The 25,241-nt window shown below is 37.6% G+C and overlaps 1 protein-coding gene and 1 pseudogene across 8 annotated transcripts in view; one reads left to right on the top strand and one right to left on the bottom strand.

The window, feature by feature from the left end:
• FAM13B (family with sequence similarity 13 member B) overlaps positions 1 to 25,241 on the bottom strand; it is a 64,193-nt gene that overhangs the window by 3,195 nt on the left and 35,757 nt on the right. For 5 of the 8 annotated variants that reach the window (XM_006086550.3, XM_023752138.1, XM_023752135.1 and 2 more), the window contains 12 exons: positions 21,407 to 21,471; positions 18,761 to 18,809; positions 18,209 to 18,353; positions 15,076 to 15,141; positions 13,196 to 13,406; positions 12,478 to 12,607; positions 11,345 to 11,426; positions 9,490 to 9,719; positions 6,196 to 6,291; positions 2,934 to 3,017; positions 2,676 to 2,839; positions 1,002 to 1,103 (listed from right to left, as the gene is read on the bottom strand). In XM_006086550.3, coding sequence (XP_006086612.1) covers positions 1,002 to 1,103; positions 2,676 to 2,839; positions 2,934 to 3,017; positions 6,196 to 6,291; positions 9,490 to 9,719; positions 11,345 to 11,426; positions 12,478 to 12,607; positions 13,196 to 13,406; positions 15,076 to 15,141; positions 18,209 to 18,353; positions 18,761 to 18,809; positions 21,407 to 21,471 — 1,424 coding nt within the window. The remainder of the gene's footprint in view (positions 1 to 1,001; positions 1,104 to 2,675; positions 2,840 to 2,933; positions 3,018 to 6,195; positions 6,292 to 9,489; positions 9,720 to 11,344; positions 11,427 to 12,477; positions 12,608 to 13,195; positions 13,407 to 15,075; positions 15,142 to 18,208; positions 18,354 to 18,760; positions 18,810 to 21,406; positions 21,472 to 25,241) is intronic. The other 3 variants (XM_014453872.2, XM_014453873.2, XM_023752136.1) reach the window with 2 other exon arrangements.
• LOC102419065 lies at positions 1,329 to 2,313 on the top strand (annotated as a pseudogene).

Genomic DNA, 25,241 nt, shown 5'->3' with positions numbered 1-25,241 from the left:
ACTTTAATTACTAGGTAAAGCACTAGGTATAATAATTATAAGCAGAGTTTCTTCCAATAAGACAAAGAATGAAAAGGTACTTGGAAAATTCATTCTTGTACTTGAGATTTTTTTAAAACTATTTTTGCTAACCTATATAGATAACTCTCAAATTATTTAAAGTAAACACATTTTAGAATTTGTAATATACCCATTGGCTGGTAAGATCACCATTACATGGTAAGACTTTTCTGAGACCTGAGATAGCCCGCATTTCTGGCTACCATTTGAATTAGAATGTATTTTTCTTACTCAAAAAAAGAGTCTCACTGAGTCAACTGCACATTATGCAGTTAGATAAAGCCAACTGTCATATTGTATTATAGGAGCCACATGATTGCCACCCTGTGACAACCTTGGAAATGGGCAGCCTGGAATGAACAATGAAACCTAAGCAACAATGGTCTCAGTATAAGAATCCAAACCAATTGAAGATGCCACTCATGTTATGAGACCCTTGCTAATACATCTTGTTTCACAAACACTTCCAAAAGGGTGAGGGTGTGGTATAAAAGAACAAAAAATTGACACTCAACCAAGCCTATCTAGGACAACATTAGAATATTTTATCAGGTGTTTACTTCAGCTCTGACTTTAATATATTTTTATTGATTTCAGAGAGTAAGGGAGAGGGAGAATCATTGATCGGCTGCCTCCTGCATGACCCCCACTGGGAATCAAGCCCACAACCCGGGCCTGTGCCCTTGACTGGAATCGAACCCAGGACCCACCACAGGCTGACGCTCCATCCTCTGAGCCAAACCAGCTAGGGCAGCTCTGACATTTTCTTGCCATTAATGTATAAAAAAATGTTTTCAGGGCTTCAATGTATAAAAAAATGTTTCTTACTTTTATTGTCAATGCTAATATCCTTATATGCACAATTTATGTCTGATCCTCTTTATTTAACATGTGAGCACTTGTGAGTTTAAAAAGGCTCAATTTTGTGATGCTCAACAAACCTTCCATTTTGTTGGTAAAATGCTTCTTCAAATTCCCGTAATGTTTTACGTAGTTTCTTTTTTTCAGCTCTGGCTTTCCAAAGTTGTTCCAGTAATTCAGGCCTAAAATTGAAATAGGAAGAAAACATTACTGAAAGGGCACTGTTGATTCATTATGTTCTCAACAGTGGTTTGAACCCTTGCTCCACCCCAGACCAACTAAATCAGAATAGTTGCTAGTAGGGCTCTGCAGCAATACTTAAAAAAAAAAATCCTGCCCTTTCTTCCCTTTTAGCGCTCGCTAGCAATAGCCCGTGCTCCACTTTCTCCTGCTGCCGCCCAGCTCCTGGGTCAGCCCATACCATGGGCTTTGGAGACCTGAAAAGCCCTTCCGGCCTCCAGGTGCTCAACAACTACCAGGAGGACAAGAGCTAAATCAAGGGGTGTGTACCATCACAAGCAGGCGTGGCAGTATTTGAAGCAGTCTCCAGCCCAACACCTGCCAACCTGTACCATGCCCCTCATTGGTACAATCACATCAAGTCTTACGAAAAGGAGAAGGCCAGCCTGCCTGGAGTGAAGAAAGCTTTGGACAGGGATGGACCTGCTAATGTGGAAGACACCACAGGAAGTGGAGCTACTGATAGTAAAGACAATGACAGTGACATTGATCTCTTTGGACCTGATGAGGAGGAGGAAAGCAAAGAAGCAAAGAGGCTAAGAGAAGAACACCTTGCACAGTATGAGTCAAAGAAAGCCAAAAAACCTGCACTTGTTGCCAAGTCTTCCATCTTATTAGATGTGAAACCTTGGGATGATGAGACAGATATGGCAAATTAGAGGAGTGTGTCAGGAGCATCCAAGTAGACGGCTTGATCTGGGGCTCTTCTAAACTGGTTCCAGTGGGGTATGGAATTAAAAAACTTCAAATACAGTGTGTAGTGCAGTGATGGCGAACCTTTTGAGCTCGGCGTGTCAGCATTTTGAAAAACCCTAACTTAACTCTGGTGCCGTGTCACATATAGAAATTTTTTGATATTTGCAACCATAGTAAAACAAAGACTTATAGTTTTGATATTTATTTTATATATTTAAATGCCATTTAACAAAGAAAAATCAACCAAAAAAATGAGTTCGCATGTCACCTCTGACACACGTGTCATAGGTTCGCCATCACTGGTGTAGTGGAAGATGATAAAATTGGAACAGACATGCTAGAGAAGCAGATCACTGCTTTTGAGGACTATGTGCAGTCCATGGACATGGCTGCTTTCAACAAGATCTAAAATCCATCCTGAATCAGTGCCCTTTAAATAAAAGCTTGAAAGATTAAAAAAAAAAAAAAAAATCTTCCCAGGTGATCCTAAAGTGAAGCCAGGGCTAAGAACCAAAGTCAGACACCATATCAGGTAAGAAGGTGACAGAGAACTTAACAAATAACTCCCAGCTGTTTCTGGCACTTTGTTAGAAAGCAAATATAGAATTTTAGTTTTTAAATTTTTCAACACACTAATATTTAATTTAAAAATTGTTAACTGGACAACATGTATTTGTAAATCACATTTTTTTAAAAAGGATGTATCTCTTAAGTACTGTATTAATTCCTGCCGAGTGCTCAATTATTTAACATTACATTTCTTGTCATATTAAGTTTTATTACACAAATAGGCTAAAATCACAAACTAGCCAACATACATAGATGCTGCTCGAGTACTTGACAATCGGAGATCCAGAGCCAGTTTTTCTTGATTTTCCTCCACATCAGATTCTGAGGTTTCTAGTGAAGACTGTGCCTGTACAGCAGTTTGCAATATATCAGTTAACTCAGAGGACAGACTAACACCTTCTTCTTCTTCTTCCTAAAAAGATAGTCAAAAACAAAGAATCAAACGGGCATAACTTTCAACTTTTCTTTTAGAAAAGAGATCAGAGATTAATTCTTTTAAGGATTACCTTGATTTCTTCAAAAAAATGTGCAGTTTCTCCTTCTATGATTGGCTGTAACATCTGACCCCTTCGCTTGGTGGATGGAGATCCCTGCAACAATTAACATACAAATGATTAAATTTTAATTATTTATTCAATGAGGCTTCACTTCAATAATATTCAACTTTATTTTCAAAATCCTAATCATTTATGCTATTAATTATTTAGGAATTCCTTAGTAAAAAAAATGTTCTTGCTTACATGTATTTTCTAGTTGTGTGTACATAAAAGTGATAAATTATATTTTATGTACAAATAATTCTAGCCTTAGCCGGTTAGCTCCAGTCAAGGGCACATACCTTGGTTGCAGTCTCCTCCCCCGTCAGTGCCCTGGTCAGGGCGCCTGTGGGAGGCAACCAATCTATGTATTTCTTTCTCATCGATATTTCTGTCTTTCCCTCTCTCTTCCACTCTCTCTCAAAATCAATGGAAAAATATTCTCGGGTGAGGATTAAAACAAACAAACAAATAAATACTTCTAAAAGGGCTCATTCAGTAAATATTTAAGAAATTCTAAATAAAAGAATGACAATTTAATTGGAAAAGAATTTTCTTTTTAAGAATAGTTGTCAACCATTTTGGTCTGAGGAACACTTCATACCTTTTTTAAAAAGTAACAGCTTTAGTCCTAGCCCGTATGTCCCAGTGCCTAGAACAGGGGTCCTCATGCAAATACAAATATTGTATTTGTTCCTGTTTTGTTTTTTTACTTCAAAATAAGATATGTGCAGTGTGCATAGGAATTTGTTCATAGTTTTTTTTTAAACTATAGTCTGGCCCTCCAACGGTCTGAGGGGACAGTGAACTGGCCCCCTGTTTAAAAAGTTTGAGGACCCCTGGCCTAGAGCATTGGCCTGCGGACTGAAGGGGCTCAGGTTTGATTCCAGTCAAGGGCATGTACTCGGTCGCAGGCTCGATCCCCAGAGCATGCAGAAGGCAACCAATGGGTGTGTGTCTTATATCAATGTTTCTCTCTTCCCTTCCCCCCAACTTAGACTCTCTCTAAACCAATGGAAAAAATATTATCTTCGGGTGAGGATTAACAACAACAACAAAAAACATTAAAAAGTAACAGCTTCAGCGAAGCCAGAGTAAACCAGGAGGTCATGGTTCCAGGTTTCAGGCTTAATCTCCAGTGGGGTGTGTGCAGGGGACAGCCAATCAATGATTCTCTCTCATCATTGATGTTTCAATCTCTCCCTCTCCCTTTTTCTCTCAAATCAATATTTTTTTGTAAAAAAGTAACAGCTTCATTGAGATATGTCACATACCATAAAATTCACTTTTTTTAGTGAGTTTTAATATACTGAATTCACAAGTTATACAACCATCACCACTAGAACATTTCATCACAACCCTCACCCCCCAAAATCGTATACTCATCAGCTGTTATTCAGGTGCCCTCTACCCCCAACCCTTGGCAAACACTAATCTTTCTGTACCTATGGGCTGGCCTATTCTAGATATTTCATATAAATGGCATCATACAATATGTGGCCTTTCGTGTTTGGCTTCTTTCATTTTGCATAAATATTTTCAAGGTTCATCCATGTTGTATTATGTATGAGTACTTCATTCCTTTTTATGGCTGAATAATATTCCGCTAGTTGGATACACTTATTTTTAAATAAGGATATGTTATTGACTTTAGAGACGAAGGGGAAGAGAGAGACAAAGAGAGAAACATCAACTGGTTGCCTCCCATCCACGGCCCAACTAGGGATAGAACACACAATTTAGGTATGTACCCTGACCGAAAATAAAACTGGCAACTTTTTGCTGCACAGGACTAGTACACTCCAGCCAACTAAGCAACCAGTCAGGGCGATACAGTACTTTTGTTTATTCATCTCTCACTGGAAAATTTGAGTTGTATTAAATAAACTTTTATGGCCCTGGTTGGTGTGGCTCAGTTGGTTGGAATATCATCCCATAGACAAAAAGGTGGCAAGTTCAATTTCCAGTCAAGGCACATACCCAGGTTTCAGGTTCAATCCCCAGTTGGGGCTCCTATAGAAGGCAACTGATCGAAGCTTCTTAATCTCTCTCTCTCTCTTTAAAAAAAAAAAAAAATCAGTAATGATTAAATTAACTTTTATATACAAAGAATATAAATTGTACAGGCTTTTTTCCCCTTGTTCAAAGAAAGCCGACTCTATCTAAATAAAAGTGTTGAGATGACCAACTTGGAAAAAAAAACAGTCAATTCAGAATAGAATCAGGGCCACCTGGCCAGTGTGCTCAGTGGTTAGTCATCCCGATATGCCAAAGTTAAGGGTTCAATCTCTGGTCAGGGCACAAACAAGAAGTAATCAATGAATGCATAAATAAATGGAACAACAAATTGATGTTTATGTCTCTCTTCCCCTTCCCTCTAAGTATAAAAAAAATTTTAAATTAAAAAAGAATCAGTTTCTATGAAGGCTAAGTAAAAAGTGCTCAGAAGGCCAATGTGAACTTTCTAATGAGTAGTCAGGTGGTGAGAGCCTGAACGTTTCGAAACCCCCCATGAAAGTGGCTACCACCATAAAAATGGCCTGCAAGCCTAAGCAAACCATAAGCTCTAGTAAATTAATTCCTATGAGAGGATGCAAAATGGGCTATATGCTGTTTTCTACTTGAGCCTGAGAGAAATCTAAAGTCATACAATTTAATGGTTAATTTGGGGATATAGCACTTAATTTATACATTAGTATTAGAGTTAGAATTTTCTAAAATTGTACACGAATATGAATAAGCATTATTTTAACAAACTTTTTCGTTTAAAAAGATAAACTTGAAAAAAATCAGTTGATATTGTGCAAATAAAAATACATAATCATGATGGACATCACAAAACTAATGTAATTTCAAAGACATGAATTTAAATGGAAAAAAGCTAGGTAAGAGTTTGAAATAATTCCACAAAGTAGATGACCCTGGCATATTGTTCCTGAGCCTCAGTTTCATCATCTGTGAAATGAGGCTATGAGGCTATCTTCTGTTACCTGTTGAAACCTATCAGGATGTAATGACATAATCATACAGAAAAATGCTTTACAAAAATGACTACTAGTAGAGATAATAGCAGGCACTTATTAATTTCCTATTATTTTTTAAAGCAGTAACCACCTTACAATATACAATTCATGCCACCAAGTCTATGTCTTTCTCCCACATACTACCATAATTTTTTTAAGAGGAGGTCTTGGCAAAATTAACTAGATAAATTTTTGCATGTTTTACTTACAAGGATAGGAGTGATGCTAGCTCTTGTCAACATCTGTTTTACAAGTCTGTATCTATCATAGAGAGGTTTAACAATGTGCCTTTCTTCCCTGGTCACCTGAAGCAAAAACAATGGAAATTATCTGGTCATAAGAAATCTAAAATGTCCAAAATATTAAGCAATCTGACTTTCCCCCCAATTTTTAGAAGTTGTTTTAACCCTTTTGCACTCCGCTGTCCCCTCTCAGGGGACATCGGAATTCTAGCATATCACTCGGATGTCCCCTCTCAGGGGACATTGCAGTTTATTAGTGATTACGGGGAATTGAGTTATTTCAACGCAACTTTTTGAGACATGCATGTTTCCCTGAAGTTTTATCTTGAAATGGCACAAGAAATTAAATCAAAATATCGTAAAATTACTAAGATATATACATATACATATATTACTAAGATATATACAAGAAATGTCAGCGGGTTTTGTGTCGGATTAAACAATAAACTGCATATTCCCGATGTGGGACAAAGAAAACGGGACTGCATTGTGTGTTCTAACAGGAAAACACCTGGTGGCAGGCGTCAAACCACTTATTACTGTCAAACATGCACTAATCAGCCTGCAATGCATATTGGGGAGTGTTACAAAACTTACCATACTGTACAAAATTATAAACAATAAAATATTGTTTTTTTTGCAAATATACATTCCTCGATGTCACCCAATTCATATAAGTCCAATATCATTATAATACGTTACTTGGTTCCAAAATTATACTAAATAATACGAGGGTCTGTAAATGCACGTTTCCGCCGCAAAGTAGCGTCGAGTAGCTGGTAGCCAATGTCCAGAATGGTTCGGAGTGCAAAGGGTTAAATAAGTAGTCAATTTTCCAAATGGAAGAAACAATGCTCTATAATATGCTCTATAACAATGCTCTATAATATGCTCTATAACAATGCTCTGAAGATGTGGGCCACAAATGTGATCCTCTTTTTTAAGCAAGAGCGACATTACCGGCCTTCCATGTTGACTTTCATAGTAAAGAAGACTTTTCTGGAGAGAAGTTTTCTCTTCTACCAAATGAAGTTTTCTCTTCTACCAAATGATCTTTTGTCATTTTCTAGGAAAAAAACAAAACAAAACACTCCCATTGGCACCATCATTACTGTCCGGTGAAAGGGCAGCCCATCACCACTCTAACCGAGGCTAATAAGAATACATCTTTGCTTGTGAATTTATAAGCAACATTTCTCAGTCACCTGCAGAATCTGGTATTCTGATATTTAGGTACCAGTCTTCTTTGGTGGTTTAATTTATATTTTATCTGAATAAGTTATGAATACCAGCTTAGTGGCCTTACGTAAATTATTTAACCTCTTTTTGTTCAATATCTTAATCTATAAAAGGGGAAACTTCAACGGTCTCATAAGGCTCTAATGAGTTAGTATATGTTGTAAAGGCATACAATAAGCACACATAAATGCCTATTAATTTATTTATATTTACATAGTTTTATTGATATTTAACTACATACAGGTCTTATAATCTAGTATTTCTCCTAAAAACAAAATCTGGAAGCAGTATAGTGGAAAGAATGTGAATAAAAACAATGTCAATTTGTGACCTTAGACCTTATAACCTCAGTATCTCTTCATCTGGAACTTTCTTTTCACTATAATCCTCTTGTCATAACTTTTAGTACTCTAAATTATACTAGAGTAGGGAAGACACCCCAAATTTATTTGCCTATAGAACCTCCCAGCTTTGTTCCAAAGGACCTTTTAACATATCAGCAAACCACTGTTCCACAGACTACCCTTCAACACTACACCAAATAAACTCTCTACTTAATCCCAGGAATAGATAATACTATCTATCCCAGTGGTTCTCAACCTTCCTAATGCCGCGACCCTTTAATACAGTTCCTCATGTTGTGGTGACCCCCAACCATAAAATTATTTTTGTTGCTACTTCATAACTGTAATTTTGCTACTGTTATGAATCATAATGTAAATATCTGATATACAGGATGTATTTTCATTGTTACAAATTGAACATAATTAAAGCATAATGATTAATCACAAAAACAGTAATTATCTATGTGTTTTCCGATGGTCTTAGGCGACCCCTGTGAAAGGGTCGTTCGACCCCCACAAAGGGGTCGCGACCCACAGGTTGAGAACCACTGATCTATCCTGTTTCTCACCAGAGTGAAATTAGAGGTTTAAAAAAAAAATCACTGGATATCTTCCTCTAACAAATGTCACTTGAGGTTATATACATTTAGTAGAGTCCAGCTGGGTAAAGACCAGCAGTTCTCAACCTGTGGGTCGCGACCCCTTTGGCGGCCGAACGACCCTTTCACAGGGGTCGCCTAAGACCATCCTGCATATCAGATATTTACATTACGATTCATAACAGTAGCAACATTACAGTTATGAAATAGCAACGAAAATAATTTTATGGTTGGGTCACAACATGAGGAACTGTATTTAAAGGGCCAGAAGGTTGAGAACCACTGGTATAGACTCTATAATAATATGAACAATGTAATTTCAACCTCAAGCCTGATTCTTAAACCTAGGATAATGAATGTGAAAAGCTAATCCAATCAAAATAACTTAAAGGGAGGAGGTTGGTCTAACACAAGATCAAAAAACAAAAGGTGGAGAAAAGGAGCAATTAGAATTTCTAACCCAGCTCTGTTCAAAGGAGAGCAACTCCAATACTTAGATAATGAGAGAGGTATAACTCTTTTGTTGAGAGAGCATGGACAAAAGTTTACTTGGGACCATCTATCTACGTCTGTACTTTCCCAGCAATTCTCGAGATAAATGATTTGGGTTGCCAAGTGCTTTGACCAGGACTGCCTGAGGCATTGGCTTAGTGAATAATGGTTCGTTTCAAAAAATTCATTCACTTAATCCTTATAATAACCATATTGTTAGTATTTTAATGGGCATCATCATATCCATGTAAGTCATAGAGCTATCTAAGACCTATGCACATACTATAATCAGTCAGGGCCAAGCATAAAAATTCAATACATATAACTGTTAAGATACAATGCCAGAATTCAAACTAACATTGTTGCATGCTCTTTATTCATCTTACCAACTGCCTCCCATATAAACAAACAGATCCCTAAATGATCGGGCACTTTTGGTGTGCTGATAAAAACATGTATCTATATCTGCAAACTTGGGGAGCAGACTCTGGCCAATCAGACTACCTAGACATTTCTATGCCACTGTGGTAATTACTTTATTTTAGGGACTCTAGGCTAGTCTGGGCAAAACCATAGCTCAAAATTACTTTGATATCTTCTGGAAGACACCTCTCAACACGTTTTTCCTTCAGTCTTTTCAGAATAAGTTCCAGTGTTGCTTCCTTAGATGGCTTCTTCTCCTTATGAATGACCCTGGATTCATCTTCATTCTCTTCATCCTCATGGTCTAGAGAAGAGCCAAAGCTTTTTGGAAGAGTGTTACTACGTGGACGTGTCTGAGGTAACAATTCTCCATCAGAGCTTCTGTGTTTTGCGTCTACATTTCAGAACCAAGAAGATAAATCAGTGACTTTAACTAAAATGCAACTAAGTCAAAAGAGTAAGCAGCAAACAAGATATAAAAGAGGAAAGTATACATTAGCAGCTCTCAGGCTCAGATATTTCAAGATTACATGAAATGTTTAAATTATATATAGCAACCAATATTCATAGACATTGTAAGATGCTCTTACTATAATGTAAGATGCTCTGATAAGCATTGGAAAAACAGACATGTCCCTATTTTCATGTAGTATATAATTCGGGAAGTAAAAACAAAAACCTAGTAATCAAATTCATAAACCAAATTTCAGAGTGCTAAGTGCTATAAAGAAGACAAGATAGGATGGTTTCACAGTGCTGAAAGGAACAGAGCAGTGATTGTGGAAGAGCAGCTACATTAGATGGGAATGACAATGAAGGCCTTTCTGAGATAGTGACATCCTCGTTGAACGTGGAATAAGAAGATAAACTAGTATAAAAGATTTAGGGGAAGAACATTCCTCCCCAATTGAGGCAATAGCCTACAGTGCATAGGCCCTAAAATGTGCCATGTGTAAGGAACAGAAAATGAGAAAAGAAAGTGACAAAATGAGCTAAGGGCAGAGTATGCAAGGCTTTGAAATCCATGGCAAGAAATCTGGACTTTATTCTAAGTGGGAAAGGAAGCCTAATGAAGGGCTTTGGACAAGATTAGTAACAGTTCTTGAAAAGATAATTCTGGCTGCTATGAAGAGAATGGACTATAGGACAACAAGAGTGGAAAAAATTTTAAAAATTACTTGGAAACCAATTTTTCTTGTTTAATGTCAATATGGTTGGAAATTGGCATTAAACAAGGAAATGCTTAACAGACTTGTAGGAAACAATTCTAAAGAAGAGATATGAGAACGACAAAAATGTAAACTCAATGACAATAGGGACACTATCGTGTTCACTGCTATAACCTCATGTCTACAAGTACAAGTACTTTATACCTAAAGATACTAAAAATTTGGTTGAATTCAAATGAATACACTAAAACATGATAGTCCAGATTATAAACCCCGACTGGGTACAGAAAAATTTTTTAAGTATTAACAAGTGGAACAACAAATCAATGTCTTTGTCTCTCTCTCCCCACTTCTTCTCCCCTCTCTAAAATGAATAAATGAAAAAAAAATTTTAAAAACATGCTCACTAAACATACAAAGTAATTATATCTTAGCAACTGCTGTTCTGGATTAACAGTAACACAACACCTAGTTTGGATTCAAGAAGGCTTATTATTTAGTTTTTGTAGTAAAAACAGTTTATTATGATTAGATATTCTTAGTCTAAGATGAAATACCAAACACCAAAACTGCTTAATATTTGAGATATATTTCAGATAAACTTTATAATATCACCTATGAATATACAATCAAGGGCACCTTTCCAAAGAACACTACTAATCAAAACACAGGAAGACATTTGGAAGAACTGTAATAGTGCCACAACTGACCATAACTAATAAGAAAACTTCTACTTTGGTGAACAGTGTCCAAGATTTAAAATTATCAAAATTATAACTATAATTCTCATACACATTATAAAGAATATTTTTAAAATGAAAATATATTACAAAAGTGGCACATTTTATACCTTTAATTTGCTTCCGCAGTTTGGTAAGCTCTGTCATCCATTTTAATACCTTTGGGTTAGCTGCAATATCACTGTAAGAAGGCTGGAAAATAAAGAAACAGAATCACTGACACTTTTGTGGTAAAAAATAGTTACATTAATTTATGCCTAAGTAATATTTTATAGTTTCCACAGCAGAGATTTCATTTCCAACTTACCTTATTTTAAGTAGATATGAAAGCTCTCAGAGCAGTATTTAGCAACTGGCAGGAGCCAGATTTGAATATGGGTCTTCTTTCCACTTCACGTTCTGATTATTAAATTATTAAATTTATTAAACTCTCTCTTTCTCCACCTCCTACCCTTGGTACTTGTGGTTTTGGAGGGAGAACACAAGTAATATTAATGTCATTTGTCAATGTAAAGCAGTGGTTCTCAACCTTCCTAATGCCGCGACCCTTTAATACAGTTTCTCATGTTGTGGTGACCCCCAACCATAAAATTATTTTATTGCTACTTCATAACTGTAATTTTGCTACTGTTATAAATCGTAATGTAAATATCTGATATGCAGGATGTATTTTCATTGTTACAAATTGAACATAATTAAAGCATAGTGATTAATCACAAAAACAATATTAATTATATATGTGTTTTCCGATGCTCTTAGGCAACCCCTGTGAAAGGGTATTTCGACCCCCAAAGGGGTCGCAACCCACAGGTTGAGAACTGCTGATGTATTTACTTTAAAAATTCCATAGCCCGGCTGGCATGGCTCAGTGGTTGAGCGTCGACCTATGTACCAGGAGGTCACAGTTTTATTCCTTGGGCAGGGCATATGCCTGGGTTGTGGGCTTAATCCCCAGTGTGGGACATGCAGGAGGAAGCCGATCAATAATTATCTCATCACTGATGTTTCTCTCTCTCTCCCCGTCCCTTCTTCTCTGAAATCAATAAAAATATGAAACTCTACAAGCTGTTTTTCCAATGGAAATAGCTGGCATGAAAACCAGGAGACTAAGGTTCTATATAATTTCAGATCTGCATGATGTCTGGGCATCTCAGATTCTCTTTCCCAGGAAGAGATGGACTAATGCTCTCCAAATACATTCTCCCAGTTCCAATAGAGCTATCTGGAAATGTTACAAACTTACCTTGCTATTTCTTTCCCTTTCAAACTGTTCTTCAAATTGTCTGATTTTTTTCTGAAGTTTCTTGACCAACTGATATGGTGTTCTGTCTTCTCTTTTTTCATCTTTTGAACTAAAGGATGATCTTCGAATCCTGAATTAAAACAAGAGGCAAACACTATGTGTTAAATTTTTAAGTTAACACCGTATCTCTTATTGCCCTTATATAACATGATACTATTACCAAGAAGTATATCCCTAATACTAAAAAACAGAAAAAGAAACTTATGCTATAGTGTTACAGGCCATAAAATTAGCTAATGCAAGCACTGACTAAAACAATTTGAAATCATTCAAAAGTTGTTTGGACAAAGGCAAAAACAAAGATATCTAGGCAGCTCAGAGCTCTCTTTGTGTTCAAACTGCACAGGAAAGATTTTGACATTAAGAATCGTTTTAATTCAAAATTTTGACAAGCTCCACTTGCTGCTTCCCTTCCAGAGATCTGTAATCCAATCATAAGTGATTAAATGAATAAATACACCATGAGAAAATTTCTATTAGAGAACAAATCCCAAACAGTATTCCCCAATGAACCCAGAATTTAGGGATCCAAAAAATTAAGTTACAAAAATGTGCTTCATGATATATGGGAGAAAGCTTTGAACTTCATTGCCTGAGTTTCAAAGGACCTGGGTACATAATAGGAATCACTCCTCATAAGTACATAAAAATCATATACCTAGCAAAAGACAGTGCTTTAGATGAGGAAGTCAATGTCTCTGGATCATGTAAGAAACGCTGGCTTTGCCCAAAATCTAAACTACGGTGTGATAATACTGGAGGACAGTCCTCTTCCAGGGGGTGATGATTCATTCTTCCAGCTTGTGGAGAGAGTTGAGCTTCCCCAGACTCAGAGTCTTCCTGCCAAGACTTAAAAGCAGGAAATGGCTCTGTAAAACAAACACAAAGAATAGTACCGTGGGTCTCTGGGTTCCACATGGAAAAGAAGTCACACAACATCAGCTATATGTCTTTTGAATCAGATCATTATGTGGTGATTCATATAATATTTATGATATTAAAAACAAGGAATATTAGGATCTTCATAAAGCCTACTATAGTTTAAAATTGCCTGAGTTTCATTTTTAAGTCTAGAGTTCTATTTTCATATAAGGAGTTAATACTTTAAATTTCTGAACCCAGTCTCGAAGTAAGAAAGGACACTGTCAAGCTCTTTAAAATTACAAAAATGTTATTTTTCAAGTATGGCAAAGTCTTCATTTAGAAACACTCAAAAGTCCTTAGGCAGGAATTTAACTTAGCCAAATGCTGCCAGGTGAATAAATTGTCCTTCACTGTAAAGTGGCTATGTTAAGAAGTGGAAGCTAGCCCTAACTGGTTTGGCTCAGTGGATAGAGCGTTGGCCTGTGGACTGAAGGGTCCCAGGTTCGATTCCGGTCAAGGGCATGTACCTTGGTTGCGGGCACATCCCCAGTAGGGGGTGTGCAGGAGGCAGCTGATCAATGTTTCTCTCTCATCAATGTTTCTAACTCTCTATCCCTCCTCTCCCTTCCTCTCTGTAAAAAATCAATAAAATATATTAAAAAAAGAAATGGAAGCTATTCCCCAAGCTATACAGAACACTCACCAAATGGAGTTCTCTGGCTCCAAATGAATTCTAATATTTCCAAATGAGTAGCTAACTCACCTAATAGTACCTCCTAGCCTCTAACATTAAACTGTGGTGGTTATTTTCTGTTACAGGATTCTGATGCACAATATATATTTTAATAATTAAACACCCAACAGTATTATCAAGACATAATTTAATAGCACATCTTTCTTAAGCACATTTATTTTATTGGTTACCCTGTATGTTTTCAAATAAAAGCACAAGGACATACTTAATATCTTTGCATATATAAGGCTTAATTACATATAAACACAGAGATAAATACACAGTCCATAAATATACTCCAAATATAAAATTAACTTTCAAGTATTACTGGAGTCTGTGGGGAAGGGGAGACATTTTTCACTTTTCTATCTACACATTAACTTTATTTAAAACTACAATTTAAAACTTTTACGCCATGGTTATTAACGATAACAAAAATGAGTTTTAAAGTATTTTGGGATGCAAAGATGGCTTGACAGTGTCAAAAATCAAGAATCATGTTTTCTTTTTCTGCACTCAATAGCTAAGGATTGTTACTTTAGTAATTTAGTTTCTAATTTTATGCATTAGCAGTTTAAAGCATTATAGTTTTTCCAGGGTAATAAAAACATATATTCTGTTAGTTTTTAAAGCCAAGATCAACCTGATCACTAAAAAGGTACAAAGCGTGCCTTTCCACAAGAAACCCAGCAATAAAGTGATTTTCAAAGCAACCCCTTGTACCTGCTTCCCAGCATATAAGTAACTGGCAAACATTTTACAAGAAATCTCCTATTTTAAGAAAAGATAGAAATAACAGAAACAATTTTTTCTGGGTACCATTTTTAACCCAGATCAGTTTTCCAACCATATGGGGACAGCAGGAGAAGGGCTAATAAAAAAGGCAAACAAAGTGAACCATAAAAAGGCATAAAAACTAAACTATGGTGAACCATACTTACCCTCCCCATCTCTCTGCAGATGCATTGTTTTGAAATCAATGAGGGGGAAAGTGATAGGGCATGATGCTAATAAAATGGGAAAAAATGGCAAAAAATACTAAAGTGAACATACAGCACAGTCAGAACAAACCATACACATAACTAACACAAGCCAAAGATACCAAAAATATTACCCTAAAACCAGTTAGGCATTCCACTCAAAAACTTTATCCAAAGAAATTACTGACCAAACTTTAAAAACAAACACAAACATACATTTCCATTTCAGCAAGCAAGGCAAAAAAATCAAAGAGTACTGTTTATTAAAACGCAAACATAAAACTAAAGAAATGGAAACTCTTAACCAGGTACGGTTTGAAGCTTTTCAGTATAATTGAATTGACACAAAAAAATTCTCCCTTTGATTGTTCTTTGATTGCTGTTTTCCATTCAAGAGTTAGCAGGAAAGAATCTGAAGGAAAAATGTTATCCACTTCCATTAAAAGCCAAGATCTTTTGAACAGCTGCTACAAATGCATACCAGTAGTAGCTATGTGCTACCTGCTTGCTAACTGCATTCTATTGACTATACTTGGAACAATACAAAAAAGAAAACTCACACACAGGAAGAGGTGGACCTCTATCTGGAGTCACCCCACTTCTCTATTAAGAGTTACACTCAATAAGGTTTGTCTCTGATTCTAAGGTATCTAGGGTCTAAAGTAATTCAGCCTCTTAACAAAGACATTTAGAACTAGAGGCCTGGTGCACGAATTCATGTACCAGTGGGGTCCCTCGACCTGGCCTGCAGGACCGGGCTGAAACTGGCTCTCTGACATCGCCCAAGGGGTCCCGGATTGCGAGAGGGCGCAGGCCAGGCTGAGGGACCTCACCGGTGCACAATTGGGGCCGGGGAGGGACACAGGAGGTTGGCCAGCCAGGGAAGGACCATAGGAGGGCTCCAGGGTGTGTCCAGCCTGTCTCGCTCGGCTGCACCCCAGCAGCAAGCTAACCTACGGATCAGAGCATCTTCCCCCTGGTGGTCAGTGCACATCATAGCGAGCAGTTGAGTGGCCTTAGCATATCATTAGCATATTACACTTTGATTGGTTGAACGGCTGACCAGCTGACCAGACACTTAGCATATTAGGCTTTTATTATATAGGATATCCTAACTTTACAGAAAATCAATCTTTGTGTTAATGGCAAAGTTGGAAGGAACAACATGGTGTGCTAATGGCCACTCTTCCAAGTACATACAGGGTTCATGAATGAGAAGTTCACTCAGATGTCTAAAAAATCACTGACCCTATTCCTGGAAGTGCCAGAAGGAGAACTACATGGACTTGTCAAGGCTATTGAGCCAGGTGGGTAACAGGGCACTTTGGGCACTGAAAATCAGGGATCGGTAGTCAATATGTTACCTCCCTTCCATAACACCAGCTGTTAAGGGGTGGATTCTGACACAGAAACAAAAAAGAGCCCAGCATTAGGTTCTCTTTGGGAAATCCCCAGAAAGCTAAAGCTAGACAATGTCCTATTTCCTCAGATGATGAAAAATAATTGCTCTTTTATGCTTAATACTTAAGATGAGGACCTTCAGCATTTGACTGTAAAGGGCTGCATTCTCCATGAGGAAGAAGCCTAAGTCCCTTGTCAGAATCCCAGCCTCATCTTTCAGAGACTCCTTTCCTACTGTGGCTTGAGGGATGCTCTATTGACCATCATTCCTTTTCAGTGACTATGCCAGAATAAATAACTAAGAGGGACATGTGATTTTCACTGCCACCAGGATGCCAACATGTCCCCTAACTCTGGGGAACATCTTCATAAATTCTAAACATCCTGAATAACCCAGAATATAGCAAATGAAAGACAACTTCCTTATCTGTGTATCAGTCTAAGTTAAGACACATAATATGCCACTGGGGGGGAGGGGGGGCATACAAAACATCTAAACAAAAAAATAGAGGGGGAATGGGAGACAGCAGTAAAAGTTGGCACAGACAATGACTTGGTTGGGACTTTAAAAATTGGCTATATCTTAAAAATAAATACATAAAACACTCCAATTGTGATCAGGTGAGTTGACTTGAGGCGGCAAAAGGATTGGTATTGGCATTGCAATTTCTCATTATTGCCACTGTATGTTATTAGCTAACTTGCCAAAGGTGAGATATCCAAGGGATCTTCATCCAAGTGAGCAAATATGTAACTTAAGTAAAGTTAAGATTCCTGAGTTGTCTCAATTCTTTTTATCAAGGGAGGTGTATGATCCAAAAGGACTCCTGGATCCAAATTTGTTGCTTGCTAGCTCTTCTCACCCCAACATTTTATTTGAAAGTTTACAAATATACAGTCAAGTTTAAAGAATTTTACAATGAACACCCATATCAATTACCTAGATTCCACCATTAACATTTGACTATACATGCTTTATAACATTTATCTACCCTATTAACCATCTTATTTTTTCATGAATGTCAAAGTAAAATGCAAATATTAGCATATATTCCCATAAACATGCAAATCAATCACTGGAATTCAATATTTATTTAGTTTTTGCTTTTTTTAATAAAAAAGAAAAACTCATATATAATGAAATCCAAGTACCCAGATGTCTTTTTTTTAAATTTAAGTTCTAACTTCTCTCCTTTATAAAAATTGCTAGGGCCTGGCTCCAAACTTCATAACCAAACCTAACAGGGAAATGGTACAGTATTTGCACAGAAATGCCCCTGAAGATCTTTTTTTTTTAATGATCATAAAGAACAGGCAGCTATGTATAAGCCCCCTCTTTAATATGGTGAGATCCCCAAGACCTCAAGATACTAGACTTTTAAAGACTGGTCAATATTATCTAGTTTAACAATTAACAAAAGCCTATCCTGAGTGTTATATTTTTTACTCTGTTTTAACATTTATCTTCAAAGCTAATGGATCAGATAAGATCGTCTAGTTCATAATAGATAGTTGCCCCATAATCTCATTAATGCATTTGAGTAAAAACATTCACTCTTCTTATATGAAAAAGAGAACAGAAAATAAAAATCAATAAGATTATCCAGAAAAAGGCCAGTAATCTCATAACTGCTTGGAAAATTTCATTTACAAAGAACATTATCAGGAAAATAATTCGTGTGAGTAAAATTACCTTCCCATTTATCACCATCAGAAATATTCTTCAGATCTAAATGTGGAATTTGGACACATGCTGCTTCTCCTTGAACACCACTTTGATCTCCTGGCACTTCTGATTCAGTGTTGGCATTCAAATCACATATCTTGGTACAAGAGTCCTGTATTTTAAAATAAAGAATACATTTCACATCTAGGAAGCTTTTCATACCCAGCTGACAGACAACCAGCATATATCCAGTGTAGTCTTCATTAGTTTACTGTGCCTATACAATAAGTTGCCCCACTCCCACCATCCACAATACTTTCAAATGTAAATTTGCAGTTTTATATGTCTTATTAGGAAACAATGTTTGGACCCCAAATTCAGGAAAGTATTTTCATAACTAAGTTTCTTGTAACCAAAAGTAACATAGTAAGTGCTACTTTAACTGTAAAACATTTGGTAAGAGTATATTTTAAACCCCCTTGAAATCTATACAACTCAAAAGTTAAAAGCCAGATATAATAATTAGTAGCTTAAGCCTAGTCAAATTTCTAAGAACCATAAAAGAAAAAGAATTCTTACCAGAATTAAGTGCGACAATTTATCACTGTCAAATGACAAATATTCTTTCCTAAAAATACAAATAAAATTATTAGTCTTTTAAGAATAAATAGGTTACTATCATTGCATATTTCTTACCTAGATTCATCTCTTCCCCATAGAGTTAGCATTTATAATGTGACAGAAGAATGACAACTAGACACATTCCCATTCTTTGGAGCCCTATATCTGAAAATCACACACTACTGAAAAGATCCACAGAATCACTTCAGGTTAGAAAAATTAAGTAACACTCACCACCTTCCCATACAACCACACACACCCCCCAAAATTTTTTTTAAACTTAAAAGAAAAATAAGCCCGGCCAGAGTGGCTTAGTTGGTTGAGTGTCATTTTGTGCACCAAAGGGCTGCCATTCAGGGCACATGCCTGGGCTGGGGGTTTGATTCCCATATGGAGCACATGTGGAAGGCATCCAACCAATCAATGTTTCTCTCTCTCTGCCTTCCTCTCTCTAAGCATGTCCTCTGGTGAGGATTAAAAAAAAGAAAATCCAAAATAAATAGAAACCAAAAGAACTGAATGTATAATACAAAAGATTTTGTCAAATAAATATTAGTTTTAACCAAACAGCTCTATAGTCCCTCACTCTAGGATATATTTTTCTTTTAAAGATGATTTTAGAAAGGTATAGTTATGACCTATATCTTAAATCTGATTGTGTTCTATCACAATCAAAACTTCTAAACATCTCCTTCCTAAAAATATCATGATAACATGTAAATAGGAAATTTTATTTCAATTCACCTCGTATTTCCCCACAAAAACCCACCCCTATTTAGAACAAGTGTAACAGCAAACTATCACAAATGATCTCTGCCTATATAACCAGTCAACAGAGCATCTAGTATCATAGTAGGTAAAAAATATAGTTACTGAGGGAAACTTCTTCTCCCCAAAGACACTGTGCCAATTTACAATGATATGCACAGGTGTTACTTCTACCCTGCATAAGAGGGTATGCACTCAGAAAATAGGTCTTGATCTAAATAGGGCAAGTCATCTCCTCATATACCTAATTAATTACCTTATTCTTGCTGAACATGTAAACAACTAAATTCCCTGGCAAACTCAAAGGCCTTCCTTTGCTTAGAATGGGAACAAGTGGTGGGATAAGCTAAATTGTACCCTAACAGACTAAATTCGAGAAACATGTGTGTTAAACATACAAAATGTAAAATCCACCTAACCAAGAAACTCTTTGGATCTAAAACAAGTTTGCTAACCTATACACAAGTTGAAGAGGAAAGAGCTTTTTCCAAAAAGATTGAGTCCTCACTAAATGGATCCTTATTGTTCTACCAAATCCAGATGTCATCATTCTGGGGATGCCTGTCAATGCTGTTAATCTTATATCTTCAGCCCATAGCTCCAATACTCCCTGGGCTGGAAGAGGATCATTCCTGCCTCCTGAAAGGAAGCACAAGGAACTGCTGTAAGCAGGAAATCTGTGGACCTTCAGAGTATGGGGACACTCCAGAGACATGGCTCCAAAGAATTTACTTACCCTCAGGGAACAGGTTTCCTACTCACAATTAAAAGAGACAATGGCATTAACTCAAGTGTATCCTTGCCAACAGGCTATCACCAAATTAATAATGCTATTTGGAATTTCTCAGTATTTACAATCCAGTCTGCAACTTTATTACTGATTTGTTTTCAGAATATCAATTATCTTTCCTAAGAAAGTTACAATACACTTCTTAGCAACATCTTAAAGAATCACAAAAAGGGTAACAAAATCTAAAACCTACGTGGTGACTTAAAACATTTTAGAAAACTTCTTTCTGTTCAAAGAGACTCTATCTATTGAGTATTAGAGTCTCCATTATATATGGAGACTACATATGGCTTAAATATTCACTGCTGCAAAGAATCCCCTTCCTATTACTGCTGGTAAACAAGGAGGGAAACAAGCATCAACTGCATGAGATGGTTATGCAAAGTGAAGTAAGTCAGAGGAAAAAGACCCCCTAAAAAATATAATTCAAACAAACTAACAAAATGAGCTAAAACAAACTCATAGGTAGACACAACACAACAGTGGCTACCAGAGGGGAAGGAGGGTGGGGGAGAGCAAATTAGGTAAAGTGGGCCAAATATCGGTATACAGATATCGAATTATATAATGTTGTACACCTGAATCTTATATATTAATGATGTTATCTCAATAAATTTAATTTTTGTTATAAAGAGACAGTCCTGGGACATACCAAGGAGAAGAGGAACAAAAACATCCTATACATATTTGTTGAAGCAAATATACTACAATCTTTCAGTCATGCATAGTTCCAAGACTATACACTGAAAGGTATATTCAGAGTATCAATAAATTCCTAATTGTTCTACAAATCAACTGAAAGTTTTAAGTGTCTCTAAGGTGGCTGTGTTCATCCCTCTGAATGTTTTCCAAGTTTTAACTGTCGGAACCTACACCCCTTTGAATTTAATCAGCTTTATGCTTACCATTAAAATAAGAAGCTTGGTTCTTTAGATTATCTAAAATATATGCTACAAAAGAGTCATCGAAAAATTCCACCCACAAATTTAAGAACTCCAAATCTCAAAATGATTCATTAATTAGCAACAATAAGAGAAAATGCTTACCTCTCAAGACAGCCATCTTCACTATCACCATGGTCACCACATGGCTCTAACAGTATACCTACAGACTGATAAAAAGAACACCACTACTGTATTAATGGAACTCCTAATACTCATATATGAGAGGAAGTTTCCGATCTTAATTAGAGAAGTAGATCACAAGTTAGTCAAATGCCCTTCTTTAGCTCACTACCTTATCATGTAATAGGTACTACTACCACTATCACATTCTTTTTCCTTCCTTATAATTCTCTCCTCCAAAAAAGATGGTTTTGTGTCCCACTTGCAAACTCTGCTTCTCCTGAGTCACAAACATAGAAGTTGGTAACTTCTTAGCAGGTGACAGAGAGGTCATGTAGTTCACCAGATCCTTTTATTTGAAATAACAACTGTGAATCTCAAAACACATAAGAACACTCCTCCATTTCTTAATGGGCTTAGTGACACCATCCCATTCCTATTACTCCCCATAATAAATACCTACCAAGTCTAACACAAATGTCCTGTGCATTACTACAAATTATGTAAACTTCTTAGTGTTTATCACTACCTCTGAAATAAACAAAGGGTTCAAGTCAAGATTCTTTTTCTTTTCATTTGTTTTTTTTTAAATTTATTGATTAAGGTATTACACATGTGTCCTTATCCCCTCATTACCCCCCCCACTCATGCCCTCACCCCCCTGTTGTCTGTGTCCATTGGTTAGGCTTATATGCATGCATACAAGTCCTTTGGTTGATCTCTCCCCCTTACCCCCACCCTCCTCTACCTTCCCTCTGAGGTTTGACGTTCTGCTCGATGATTCTCTGTCTCTGGATCTGTTTTTGTTCATCAGTTTATGTTGTTCATTATATTCCATAAATGAGTGAGATAATGTGATATTTGTCTTTCTCTGACTGGCTAAGAAACTGACCCAATTTTGTTTAATATGAAAGATAGTCCATAATTATCTGAAAGAGCTATTAAAATACTTCTCCCTTTTCCATCTACTTATCTCTGTAAGGCTAAACTGTCTTCATACACTTCATACAAAAGAATCTATAGCAACAACCATGACACTCCTCAAAATAAAAAAATTTTAAATAGCCGCTTTTTATTAAGAAAAAAAAGCAACCTTATTTATGTTACCTTGAATGAGTGTATTATTGTTTTATTTGAGTTAAGAAACATTTTTATATTTCTGTTTTAATTTCTAATATAGTAAAACTGATAAATATACCTATGTTGTTGTTGTTAATCCTTACCAGAGGATATTTTTTCCATTGATAATTAGAGAATGGAGGGGGGAGGGGTGAAACGACATCAATGTGAGAGAGACACATCAATTGGTTGCCTCCCACACACACCCCAACCTAGGGCAGAGATCGAACCTGCAACCTAGGTACATGCCCTTGACCAGGAATCAAGCCCTCGACCCTTCGGTCCTCAGGTCAACGCTCTAACCATTGAGCAAACAGTCCAGGACAAGGATCCTCAATAACATCTATATCTATAAAACCCTAATATGCAAATAGACCGAACAGCGGAACAACTGGTTGCTGTGACATGCACTCACCACCAGGGGGCGTGGGTGGAACATGGCAGGCATCAGCCATGGCGGGATGGTGGAGCAGGTGAGCAGGGGCGCCAGACCAAGGTGGGGCACCTCGCCAGTCACTGTCATCAGGGCAAGCCTCTGGCAGGGAAGCCTACTGAAAATTCTCTGCTCCCGCACACCACAGTCCCACCTGGTGCTAGCACCTGCTGCTGGCACTGGCCTCACTTGTACCCACTGCCGGCGCCAGAGCCACCACTCGTAGCCGCTGCCGGTGCCCGGCACCAATCCCTCAGCACCGTCAGTGGGTGTGAGCGGCGGCTGCTGGCCCTGATTGCCCCTCAGGGCTTCTCCACCTCCCCCTGCTCCTGAGGGGCGATAGGGACCGGCAGCCGCCTCTCACACCAGCTTCCGGTGCCAGAGCTACTGCTCACACCCACTGCCGGCGCCGACCCCACTTGCACCCACAGCTGGCACCCAGCACCGGTCCTGATCACTCAGTGCCGTCAGCAGGTGCAAGCAGCGGCTGCTGGCCCCGATCATCCCTGAGGGCTTCTCCACCTCCCCCTGCTCCTGAGGGGCAATCGGGGGCCGCTGTGAGGGGGTGGGCGGGGACACAGAGCATGGGCTGAGACCCGCCCCCGTGCCCACCACAGCCTCGCGGCCCACAGTTCCTTTCAAGGTGCACAAATTTGTGCACTGGGCCCCTAGTCTATATAGATAAAAGCCTAAGTGACTGGACGGCCGGTAGCTATGACACACACTGACCACCAGGGGGGCAGACACAACGCAGGAGCAGAAACCACAGGCATGGAAACATGGAACAGACTGATGAATCTCAGAGAGAGGAGGGGGGAGGGCAGGAAGAGATTAACCAAAGATCTTATATGCATACTAGAGGCCAGTGGGGTCCCTTGGCGTGGCCTGTGCCCTCTCGCATCCAGGGTCCCTCAGGGAATGTCGGAAAGCCGGTTTTGGCCTAATCCCCGCAGGCCAAGCCAAGGGACCCCACCGGTACACTAATCCGTGCACTGGGCCTCTAGTTTAAGAATATAAAGAGGTCCTGAGATACACAGTGTGAGAAGCACTGGTCTAGAAATAGACTTCAGCAACCTTCATTTTCTAAAACATGAGATCATTTGATGTGGCCCTGCCAAGACAGTAAGGGTGAGTTAATTAAATTTTTGACCAAATATAGCAGGCTAATTTTTAAATTGATAATTTTATATGGCCCTCAAATGATGTTATAAATATCCAAATGGCCCTTGGCAGAAAAAAGATTCCCTACCCCTGCTCTAGAATATAGTTGCTTCATTCTTAAATATGAAGATTTCTGGGTACATGAAATAACTATTACCCAGACCAAATATTTAAAATGAGACCTGGTGTTTTACTCAAAGAACCAAATTAAATCCTAGCTCTACCTTCCTCTCTCTAAAATCGATAAATAAAAATAATTAAAAAGAAATGTTAATGAAAATTACAATGTTCAAGTTTCCCATAATAGGCTGTAATTTAAAAAATCTGCTGGAAGAAGTTTATGGGGAAAAAAGGAAGACCTATGTAATACTTTCAACAATAAAGATTTTAAAAAAATCTGCTATTGGTGAAGGCACCATGAAATAGGTACTTCTATGCACTGTTAATTGATAGTGTAAATTGGTTAAATGGAGGGCCATTTGGCAATATATAGTAATATTACAAATGCTTATATTTTATAACCCAAAATTCTTCTTCTATAAATTTATCCTAAGATAAGCTTGTACAAGGTGAAATGGTTAATTCTGAGGCTATTCACTGCAGCATTTATTTGAATAGGACAGTTTGGGTTTTTTTTAATAGTTTTATTTTATGTCAGTATGATGGAGGAGAAATTAAAATGGATAGATGGGAATAAGGAGGTGACTTTTCTATATATCCTTTTGTAACTAAATTTTTTACTATCTGAATATATCGCTTTTTCAAAAGACAAATATGTAAAAATTGTATCTTAAAATCTGTAGAGCCCTGGCTGGTGTGCTCAATGGTTAGAGTGCCGGTCCGTGCACCAAAGGGTCACCAGTTCGACTCCCAGTCAAGGGCACCTACCTGGGTTGCAGGTTCAATCCCTAGTTAGGATGCATGCGGGAGACAACCAATCAATGTGTCTCACATACATGTCTGTCTCTCTCTCTCTCTCTCTCTCTCTCTCTCTCTCTCTCTCTCTCCTGCTCCTTCCCAAAACTCTCTTTAAATAAAAAAAAAAAATTCAACGGAAAATATTTTCCTCAGGTGAGGATTATCAAAAGAGGAGGAAAAAGGTTG

The sequence above is a fragment of the Myotis lucifugus genome, unplaced genomic scaffold (assembly GCF_000147115.1).
Source record: "Myotis lucifugus unplaced genomic scaffold, Myoluc2.0 scaffold_28, whole genome shotgun sequence".
Taxonomy (NCBI): domain Eukaryota; kingdom Metazoa; phylum Chordata; class Mammalia; order Chiroptera; family Vespertilionidae; genus Myotis; species Myotis lucifugus.
This window is presented reverse-complemented; position numbering and strand designations above follow the sequence as displayed.